Source organism: Macadamia integrifolia, chromosome 14, assembly GCF_013358625.1.
Source record: "Macadamia integrifolia cultivar HAES 741 chromosome 14, SCU_Mint_v3, whole genome shotgun sequence".
NCBI classification, from domain to species: Eukaryota; Viridiplantae; Streptophyta; class Magnoliopsida; order Proteales; family Proteaceae; genus Macadamia; species Macadamia integrifolia.
This window is the reverse complement of record NC_056570.1, coordinates 18777219-18789003: the sequence shown is the minus strand read 5'-3', so window position 1 is coordinate 18789003 and position 11785 is coordinate 18777219. Positions and strand designations below refer to the sequence as shown.

Here is an 11785-nt window from a genome sequence, read left to right as displayed (position 1 = left end):
CAAAAGAGCTAGATGACTTGATGGTAAAGAAACCATTGGGATTACCTACATGGGGTTGGGTTTTCTTTACTAATTATCGGGTTTGATCATCTCTAGATTGTTACATGTGTTAAGATTTTTTTGACACCACTCGTAGTAAGTTGACGATTCTTTAGCATACGCTTTGTATCTTCCTACCTCATTTTTGTTTTATCCTTCACAGATTAAAAATTATAAGCTATTAGGTTGAATAGGCACATATATTTTCTATAAGAATTTTGGACTAACGATACAATTTGGTGAGGCTCCAAATCATTATATTTTTGCAGTGTGTGAATTAATGATCATTCCCCACATGTGTAGTTATCCAACAATATCTGGATACACTTTGCACACTGCACACCCTAACACCAGTACTTTCGACACTTTTCTAGATCAAATGCATTTGCTCAAAACACATCGTTATGCTGTCATTTGCACACAAACTCTTCAAAATATATTGTTATGTTGTTAGATTGAAGTCCATCCTTTTTTTCATAAAGATATGTCATTATGTTGCCCAGTTGCACATAACCTTTTCAAAATACGTCGTTGGGGCTTGGGATGCTGGATTTAAAAATCGACCTTTATGCTTCAAAACAATCCGTTGTGTTGTCCGTTTTTTGCAAAAGTCATTTATGTAAGCATTTATGCTCCCAGAACGATTTAAAAATACCTAATTGCACATGTTGGGGATCTTTTCAAACATTTATAATGTATTTAATGCATTTTCTTATATGTTAGGAGCATAAAGTTTAGGAAAGATCAGCTTCGATCAGGCGGACTAAGTGCCTAACACTTTCTGTGTCTATAACCGAAGACGTACCCTATCTGTAGTTGGATTCACGTCTATCCATTATGAGTTATTTTATTTCCCCCATAAAAAGAGGGACAATTATGTATATTAGGCCTCTCTCTCTCTCTCTCTCTCTCTCACTCTCTCACACACACACACAACATGGACAAATAGTCAGCCATGGGAAGAGGACGGATACACATTTGATCCTAATGATCATTATACCTACAATAGTACCTGGGCTGGGCCGGACCAAACATAGGTAGGGTTTTGGGTTGAGCTTGCCCCGACCAACCTGACCCTAGATAAAAAGTATATAAATTATAAATACACACATATTCCACCCAAAATCTTAAATTTTCAATCCACCAACATCACCCACACTCTTAATTTTTCAGTCCATCCACACGACTAACACTTTTTACGTGTCTATGTTTTCTTGATTTATTATAATAGAGTTAATAATATTTTCTAGGACAATTTACATCCCCTCCCCTGTGTTTTCAAAAATTATGAACCCCTCCCCTGTGTTTTCAAAAATTATGAAAACCTCCCCTGTCAATTAACACTGTTAATGGACCGTTAGATTTGAGTGTTAAAATGCAATTTGCGCTTTTGCTCTTGACCCATTTTCCCCATTTTACCCTTTTATCCTTATCCCTTACCCTCAACCACTCTCGTACGACCCTTTCCATTTTTTCACCCATTTCCATCGCCGGCGATAGGGAGGAGTCCAGGTGAAGACGACGGCGACGACCGCTGCTTCAGAGAGGGCTTTCGAACTCCCTGCAAAATCAAAACTTCACAGCCAAACACCTTCCTGGGTTCGTCGAGAAGTTTAGTGAATTGACGGCCAAGGGTATCGATACCATCGCTTGTATTTCTGTGAACGATGCTTTTGTGATGAAGGCTTGGAAGGAGGATTTGAAGATTGGGGATGAGGTTTTGTTGCTTTCTGATGGGAATGGAACGTTCACGAAGGCGATTGGGACTGAGCTTGATCTTAGTGATAAGCCTGTAGGGTTCGGGGTGCGGTCCAGGAGATATGCTCTTCTTGTGGATGGTGGGGTTGTGAAAGTTTGGAATTTGGATGATGGAGGACTGCTTCAGAGACGGCTTGCCCTTTGTGCTTCAAAGAGGGCTTTCTTGCCGTCGTCGCTATTCGCCAATCGGCGTTCGCCGTCGTCGCTGTTCGCTGATCACCTCAGACGAGCTCTGCAAGGGGCTAGGTTCGACGGTGAGAGAAGATGAGTCTTAACTCTCTCCACTCCTTTAGTTATAATAATATGGGTATAATAGGTAATTCACCTACTTCAGGGGGTAATATGGGTATTTAAAAAGAAATCTTAATAGCCAAACTATGACAGTGTCACTTTTTTTGTAATATTAATTAACTGCTAGGGGAGGTTTTTGTAATCTTCAAGAACACAGGGGGTGTAATAAATGTAAAACACAGGGGTGGGGGATGGAAATTGTTTTATTTTTTATAAGAATGATTGGTGTTGATAATATTTCATTTTCTCTCTTTTTTTAAGTGCATGTAGGGACATAAATGCTAAAATAAGGGACAATCAAGATTAATAAGGTCCAACCGACCCTAAAAGGACAAAAAATAGGAGTGCTAAAGGACAAATGCTAATTAAAGGGACAATCAAGATTAATCAGGGCCAACTGACCCTAAAATCAGGTCCACTCTCGTCACGTTCTGTTTTTTCATTTTCCAAGAGCATGATGGAAGGGGTTTAGGATAAAGGCATGGAACCACATTGTTTGTTTACATTCTTTTATACATCAGGTGCATAGTGGTCCTTAGATTTGGTGTTGACTGTTAACCTTATGGTTCTTCAAGTGGTTAAAAAAAATATATATATATATATATATATATAGAGAGAGAGAGAGAGAGAGAGAGAGAGTGTGTGTGTGTTTTTGTGCATGAGAACTAAAAAATCAAAAAAAAAAAAAAAAAAAAAACTAATTAATATAAGGGAAAAAGAAAAGAATGCTAACGGGATACAAAGGTATTAGGAATGCTAGCATTTATTGACTGTTAGATTAGATAGATCAGATCTATGTCATTGATTAAATATAGTGTGTATCTAATTTATTTATGTTGTTCTCTTGCAACTTCTTTCATTCCCCTTCTTCTTCTTCTTCTTCTTCGTCTTTGTCTCTCACGCTACCTGGAAAGATGAGTTTGACAATTAGTTTGAAAGGGTTAGTTCAAAGAATGTGATAATAAAATGGAATTTTACCCTTGGATTTCAAGAAACTGGGTCTTGAGTTCGTTGGCAACCCCAATTGCATCCAACACACTCCTTGTAATTGCGTCCTCCCAAACTCATATCTTAGAATGCAACTCCATAACGCAGATTGGGTTTTGCAAGTGAACAATTTAAGAAGCATTTGGTTTCCTTCTTTAATCATTATCTTGTAATTTTCAAAGATAGGGAAGAGGGTTTTTCTTTTTAACAGAATTCTATGACATGGTATTACATTACACACACAAAGAATCGAAACTAAACGACCATAAAGGATTGAGCTGAGAGACAATGATTTAAGAAGATTTACAGAGCTTTGAGTTCTTTGGCCTACCTTGGTATCGTTATGAATACCATCCCCTTTCGCTCCAAAATCGAACACATAAACAACTCCTCTGTTGCTGAATCAGTTTCTAGTCTCACGAAACCAAGGGAGTTGAATCAGAGAATATCAAACCCTTCAATATGAACGAGACTTGAACAGAAACAGAGATAAATTAGAAGAAGAATTAGATCACAAGTAAAGACATCTGAAACCCTGAAACCCCATGGACATTGCTTTCCAACATGGCTGAAGTAGCATTCTGGGAGCGTTCGACAACGTTCCGAAACTCTAAAACCCTATGAACGTTGCTTTCCTGTGTGGCCGAAGCAACATTCTGACAACGTCCGGTAGCATTCTGGCATGGCTGAAGCAGTGTTTCGACAGCATTCCAACGTGGCTTGAATCATCAGACAGAGGGTGGAGATGGAATTAGGGGAGAGATAAGGTGTAGCAGCGGTGGATTGAAGGTTTAGACCTCTTTTTTCAATCCAATGGTTATATTTAGGATGAACAAAATCCTACGGCTAATATCCCCGGTAGCATTCCTATACTGCTTCCTAACTTGTGCATGCAAACAATTAAACTATTTTATTAATCTGTAATTGATTAATAATCAAAGAGAGAGGGAGAGAGAGAGAGAGAGGGAAACATGGGAGTTGGCTGATAAAGATGGACAGTAATGATTGCGTAACATCAATTTATCGGCCTCACCATGGAAAGTGACTTCCAATTGCCCGAAAATTCTCAGCTATATGGGGGGCTTGGATGGTGAGCAAAAACAATTGATCAGGAAGTTGGCCAATTTTATCGGCCTCGTCATTGAAAGCTTCCAATTGCTTGGAAATTCTCAGCTATATGGGTGGCTTAGAGGGTGAGCAAAAACAATTGATCAAGAAGTTGGTGAACCAAGAGTCAGATGTGCTTCTTACTAAGCCAAGTCTAAGGAAGTTCCACTCCAAAAAAAAAAAAAAAACCTCTAAAGGAAGAGTCATCAGAATGAGTTAGATCATGGCAACTTTCCCAAATTTTATAATACATTTCACTGTAACGTTTAAATTTTCCATTTGGACTCTCTTTGTAATATAATTTCAGAGTTAATAGAAGATTAGGCTCATATGACTTGTACATGTAAAGTGAAACTTTAAAAACTTAAAAAGAGGCAAAAGATTTTTAAGGACCTGTAAGTGCAAATTTCACCAGCTTATGAACAGCTTTATTTGCATCACTAGGAGTGTAGCTCATTATCCTCAGTGCAGTAGTGGAATCCCTCTTCACAATACACAAGAATCACCAAGAAATTTTAAAGACCAACTTGGACAGCTAGACCCTGTAAGGGTGTGTCCTTCAATTTGACAGTTGGGAAATAGAACAAGCTCTTCCATGGGGATATTACTCGCTCATCGAAGCTAGTGGCCTAAATATCAAAACTTGCTGAAGAAGCAGAAATTCTGCAGTAACAAACTGATCCATCTCATCATGAATAACAATACTGCAAGCATCATGATGGTAGATTTTGTCCCATCAGCATTGAGGATTTTTTTTTTTGGGGAGGGGGGGGGGTTTGTGAGGATGAGGCCTGTTCTTGGTCACTAGCTTGATGTGTGGAAGTTTAGGAAGGAGTATATTCATCACTTTTGTGGTTTATCTGATTAAATTGCCATGACTGTTCAATTCTATGTTTTCAAGAACTGTTTCACATCAAGCCTTCCAGAAATTGTATAAGACTGTGGAGCCATAATAGAATGCAGAACAATCCTTCTTGTTACATGGGTAGTGGTGATAAAAGAAAACCCAGTCCTCAATGAATTGATTTTTCCACGAGTTCATAGTATAGTGAGACTGAAACAAGATTGCTTTGATGAAAGGATAGAATAAAAGATGATCTAACACCTCGCCTGATCTAATGCATTAGCTTGACTTAGACCAAGAAGCACACAACGTATTCCCAATTATGCATCAGAACATGGACTTCTTACTGAAAAAGCAATTTCATGCTTTGTAATTTCTACCCCAGTAGGCATCAGTATATGGATTGACTGTCTAGTCAAGGGCAGTTCCATGCTTCTGTTGAAATAAAATTTTCTGGATGACTTCAATCCACTAGAGAATAATTATATGCAAAGTACAATGAACAACAAAGAAATGAATTATATATCAAACTAGATTACAGCAAGAGATTTCAAGATTAGTAGATCGAAGACGAAGTATATGATGTGTAACTTTAGCCAATCTATGATGGATAATGGGGAAAGAGGAGATAGAGATTATATAAAGTGGCTTTTTTACATATTTAGAGTCAACTATAATAAAGATGGTGATATAGAGGATGATGTTTCCCAGAGAATTAAAGTAGGGATGGATGAAGTGGAGAGGGGCATCTAGATGCTATTTGACCGGCATATCCCTTTAAAGCTTAAAGGAAAATTTTATAGGACTGTTGTGCATCTAGTTATGATGTATGGGGCGGAATGTTGGGCAGTTAAGAAGTGCCATATACAAAAGTTATAGCGGAGATGAGGATGTTAAAATAGATGTATGGCAAAACTAGGAAGGATAAAGTGAGGAATGAGCATATTAGAGCTGACTTGGGAGTTTCCCCAATCAACGACAAGCTCGTGAAAGTCGTTTGAGGTGGTTTGGCCACATTAAAGGGAGGCCTGAGGACATCCCGGCAAGGAAGTGTTATTTGATTCAATTTCAAAGAGCTAAAAGAGCTAGGGGCAGACCTAAAATAACCATAGACGAAGTGGTGAGGAATGACATGCTTAGTCTCGGCCTTGTCCCAAGTATGAGAACCTATTGGAGAGCTAGGATTCATGTTTCCGACCCCATTTAGCTGAAATTCTCTTGCCTCTTTGGGCTGGGCCTCTTTCCTCTTACTCTCACTAGTATACTCTCATCATTTCGCCTCCCCGTCTCCCCTATTTCTTTGTTTGGCCCCTTTTTTCTCTGTTGTGTATGGATCCATATAGCTGACACCATTAAGTTGGGATAAGGCTGAGTTTGTTGTTGTTGTTCCAGTTCCATTGTTCAATTTGTTAGATTATGAACCCTCCCAATTTGCTGCTACAAAATTCTAAAATCAGGAAAGGCTCCAACTCAACAGCCTAGATATCATAGCTTGTTCATGTTCAAATGAACAAACAGATAAAATAACAGTCCAAGTCAATGAGCTGGAAGTTTTATTTTTTATTTTTTTAGAGCACACCATAAGTTTTAACCCAGACACATTTTATCTTTGGTACTCTGACCTAAATAGCAACTTCCACTTTAAGGTCTCTCTAACAAAGTTTCAAATGAAGAGACTTGTTGAAAGGCTCATGATCTTTGTTCATGCCATCCCACTTCTTTGAGATGAACCACACTATTGTACTGAAAACAACATCCTCTTCTTTTAGGGGTGAGAGATGGAAAGAGAGGATGTAATATGTCCAGTTTTGGAGTAACCAACTTGTATATTACAAGAAGGGGAAAAGACCTATTTAACCAACAGAAAAATGCCAAGAGGAGACTTTCAAAGACAAATGATGATGAAACAAATGGTCTCAGAACCAGAACACAATTTTATCCACAATAATGTCTAAAATGAACAAAGTCTGAACAGCATCATGAGGATAAGTAAGATAAAGAAGAAAGCTGTCAGAGTACAATCTGTGCTTGGATGATTCTGGTACAATGAACTAAAGAGTTTTTTTACCTTTTCCATTTTTTTCTTGCTTAAGATAAAGCTCAAGGTGATGTCCATTTTAATGTAATCATGAAGAAACTAAAAAGCAAGTCATGCATAGTTCATTCTGCGTAAAGAAACATAGGACAGAGGAATGGTTCTTATCAACTCTCAAACTCAGATTAGGAGATGATAGCTTTGTAGCAATATGGAACTTTCTAAACTGCTATGTCATTCTTCTAAAAAATGGTCTTTATTGTATTTTCATGATCATTTTCATATCGTAGACAAGTAGTATGAGCCTATGAGGTGAGCGCTCATCTCGGTTTGCTTTGAGTAGACCACAATGGTGAAAACGTTTGATATTAGTGCTCTTGTAAGTGGTGGATGCTATCAATAGTATCCAACACCAAACTTGTTATCTTATGCAACATAAGCACTTGCTGCATGTAGCAATAAGAATTAATTATGCATATCAATTCTATCTGATTTAAGTATATGATACTAATGGGTTTTAGTAAGAAAATGAATATTTTCACCAATGATTTATTTATTTTCTTTTCCAGAAAGTTCAATGTATAATATCTAAAGAGCTACGTTGTGTATTTCTTCTCATCCTCTGATTTTTAGACATTTCACTACGAATTGGTAGTAATTGATTTTTTTTTCCTTTGCCCAGGGGGATATGCCGTACATTTAAATGTACAAGCTATTACACATAGACAGGAGCAGTTTTTGAGCTACTTACGGGGATGCTATGTATTACAGTATCATGATAGCATTGATGAATTGCTATTATTCAGGTTAACCACTACATTGGTAAAAATATGTATCTGAATGACAAAATTATTTCTTTTGTTGTCCACTTGTCCATATCAATTGATCAACAGCCATTAACAAATGGGTCTTCAATGATGAAGGTACATTGTTCAGATTGTTAGGAAGTTACAACATTATTTAAGAAACTTTTAGATCATACTGATGATAACTACTTAGCAAAATCATAATTTGATTGCTTTACTTGTTGTAAATCACTTAAAATTCTTTGGCATCAAATTAAAGGTGGCAAATTAAATAGATAAGGCCTTGGAACATGTGAAAAGGAAAACAGAACAATCAACAAGGACACATACCAGTTACCACCAAGGATAAGAACCTAACTACAAGTAAAAGAAGAAACATTAGCATATGAATCATACAAAGGTTTCTGAAGGAACAAAGATCAAAAATCATTTTTACTTGCCTTGGAGGCTTGGACATGAACATGAATGGAAAAGCCACACTTTTTTTCAATCTATTCTCACAGGCTATCATTGTGTAGTGGGTTGAATACCTTTAATTCTTCTGAGGTCATATGTCACTTCCATCATAGTAGACCTTTCCTTAGGATACATTTTGACACATTTCAGAGCAAGCTCTGCCCATTAACTGCTCTCCATTTCTTTCCTTCAGGATATTTGCCTTTAAGTACCTTTAGATCATTTTCACTGTCCATAGCAGTATATTTGGAATCCTTTCCATTCTGCTCAACCAATTGGTCAACATTCATTTCATCCTCAACCTCAACCTCAACCAACAGTTCTGATTTGTTTGATCTAATAATCAAAACAGAACTTTTAAATTCCACCAATTAAAAAAAAAAAAAATCCAGGAATTCAAAGCCACCTTAGCCTTAATCAAAAGTGACCATTTTATGATGTGTAAAGATTCTAGAGGTGATGCTAAATTGAGAAAAAGATGATAGATGACAGTCTACAGCACATATCGCAGATTTCTTCCTTTGACCACATCCAGAACAAAGGGACTAATTGGCACCATCAACCCCCAACTCAAGCATTAATGCAACGCCTCCCTCAAAATAAATTCCCTTTACAGTTAATTACAATCTTTCTCAGGTCAAAGAAATGCATCCATTGGACTCACTAGCCATCCCATTAAACATCTGATCACCTGCAGCTATTTTGTGTGTTCTGCTAGGGCTAAAGAAACCAAATCAAAGAAAGTTCCTGCAGGGAATGGATATTGCAAAATCCTTTCCCTTGCTTTGTACAAGAACATAGAATGGAAAAACAACAAATTTTTCTTTGCATCATTGTGAAGAGTGTTGAATACCTTTGATTCTTCTGAGCTCATATGCCACTTCCATCATAGTAGGCCTTTCCTCAGGATTCACTTTGACACATTTCAGAGCAAGCTCTGCACATGCCATTAACTGCTCTCTGTTTCTTTCCTTCAAAATATTTCTCTTTAAGTACCTTTCGAGATCATTTTCATGGTACATAACAGTATATTTGGAATCCTTTAAATTCATTAATTGTTCAGCCTGGTAAGATCCTGGCACACCATCAAACACCTCCTCGAATATATGACGAACCCTCCTACCTGTCAAAATCTCAAGTAATACAGCCCCAAAACTATAAACATCGCTCTTCTCTGTAAACCTCCCAGTGGAGACAGCTTCAGGATCAACGAACCCAATAGACCCAACAACCTCTGATTCTACATATGTTTTACCCAAAGGAATTGAAATGGAGAGCCCAAATTCAAATAGTTTTGCAGCAAAGTTTTTACCTAAGAAAATATTTCTGGGTTTGATTTCCCTGTGGATGATGGGCTTAGAAGTACCTGTGTGGAGATAGGTTATCGCATCTGCTACCTCAGTCGCAATCCTTAACCTGTTATCCCACGTTAATGGTGGATGATGCTTCGAAGGGAGCTCCAATTTCTCGTAAATATGATCAGACAGATCTCCATTCTCTGCAAATTCATACACCAGTGTAGGAACTTGTGTCTCTAAGCAACAACCCAAAAGTTTCAAAACATGCTTGTGATGATTTATCTGAGATGCGACTGCGACTTCATTTATATACCAGTGGATATAACTCTCAGCATCAATTTCAGTATACCTCTTGACCGAAATTTCACGATTTTCTAGGGTTCCTTTATACAATTTATAGGTCAAATCACTGTGAAGAACTCCGCCTTGAGCATAATTGTTGGTTGCAATCTGGAGTTCTTGCTTGGAGAAGGTACGAACGGGAGTTGATTTTCCACCAAAGGAAGAGATTAGCTCTTCTAATATCCGACCTCCATTCTCTAACATGAATGATTCCTCTTCTGTTCTTCCCTTTAAGAATCTAAATTGTTCCTGTTCTGGGTCTTTCTTCTCGAGTCTTGTTCTAGATTCATTTCCTGTTGGGTAATTTAAAGCATGACCACATGCTTGCTTGTGGGGGAGACTGAATTTAACCTGCAACTCCTGTCAAAATAAACCTAATCTGAAGAAAGAAAAGAATGGAAGCAATCAAGAACGTGTTTGCAAGGAAGAGTTGAAGATCAACAACAGCAAGAAGAAGAAAATCAACAACGACTTCACGAGAGAACAAGAGTACTCGGATCTGTTTTTGAATGCTCATAGATTAGATATTATGTTTTTGGGAAAATTTACCGCGCCACCTTGGAGAATGCCATAATAATAAAAAACATCCATTATATTTCATCAAATTATTCTCAGACCCCCTACCTTCAGCTAATGTTAAACGTGAAAATTATACCCTTATCATTAATAAAATTGATGACCTTAAGCAAATGGTGTAAGGAAAGTCGAGACAATGGAATAACAAATAATTGAATTTATCTTTTGTTCTTTTAACACCCAACAATATGGTAAGGGCTGATCCTCTTTTACTTTTCCAAGATTTTTCTTTAGTTTTTTTGTTCGTTTAATCCATTTTCTTCTTCAGCAATGGCCTTCGCAGATGTTGAGTTCAGATGTTTCGTTGGTGGCCTTGCGTGGGTAACCGATGACCAACCTCTTGAGAGGGCTTTTAGTCTCTTTATTTTTTTGGGGTAGAAAGAGGGCTTTTAGTCAATACGACAAGATTAATGAATCAAAGGTCCGTTATTACGAGGAATCGTCTTCGCAGATGCGTAGATTGGATCATATCAGAACGGATCGATTTTACCTTCTTTCTTGCTCTTTTTTCTGTACTACCTAGTTCTCTGTTCTCTAATCGATCATCAAAAATGGTATTTTTTTTCTTCATTTTTCAGGAGACGTGGATCGATCGGTTTGAGTTTAGATCATGTATTAATCGCCCTTTCTCTCAAGGTCGTTGTTCTTCATTGATGCCGCTGCTACTGCTACTATGAACGATTGTTGGTGGTCCAACGGCGGCAATTTGAGAGAAATATGAAATAGGTCTTGGAATGGGCTATTGATTTGGGTAAAGAAATGTTAACCTATGGTAAGGGTATTTTTGGTACATCCTATTTCATAAGGGCATTTTGGTGTTTAAAATAAAATATATCAGCAACTATAGTATATTCCTTAACAGTGACTAACGGTAGGGGGTTTGAGAATAATTTGGTGAAATAGGGGGGTGGTCTTATCATTGTGACATTCTCCAGGGGTGGCACGGTAAATTTTCCTATTTTTTAAGATGAAGAAGAACAACAGGCCAATCATGCACCAAGGTTCTAAAACTCGGTAACGGTCGAAGCCAATATCATTTCGAGACTAGTCTAGATCGGATTGGATTGAATCGAATCGAACATATCTTTTTTTTTTTTAATCAGCTTTTATTACCATTTTATCCTTAGATCATACGTACATGTGTATCAAGATCGAAAAGGTCAAGATCAAGAATCGAGAATCCATCAAGATCAATGCCATTCCAATCTGATTTCCAGTTTTAAAACCATGATCATGCCGAAGTTTC

At 37.5% G+C, this 11785-nt stretch overlaps 2 protein-coding genes across 2 annotated transcripts; one reads left to right on the top strand and one right to left on the bottom strand.

Moving 5' to 3' along the window:
- Positions 1-1370: 1370 nt before the first annotated feature.
- Positions 1371-2319, top strand: LOC122060579 (peroxiredoxin-2E-1, chloroplastic-like). Its single transcript, XM_042623714.1, has one exon. It carries the CDS (start codon positions 1718-1720, stop codon positions 2063-2065), a length of 348 nt encoding a protein of 115 aa, XP_042479648.1. The 5' UTR covers positions 1371-1717; the 3' UTR covers positions 2066-2319.
- A 5789-nt stretch (positions 2320-8108) lies between these two features.
- Positions 8109-10469, bottom strand: LOC122061183 (putative wall-associated receptor kinase-like 16). The gene is made up of 2 exons (XM_042624392.1): positions 9177-10469; positions 8109-8659 (listed from the first exon to the last, which is right to left on the bottom strand). The coding sequence occupies exons 1-2, from the start codon at positions 10165-10167 to the stop codon at positions 8610-8612; spliced, it is 1041 nt and encodes a 346-aa protein (XP_042480326.1). The 5' UTR covers positions 10168-10469; the 3' UTR covers positions 8109-8609.
- Positions 10470-11785: the final 1316 nt, after the last annotated feature.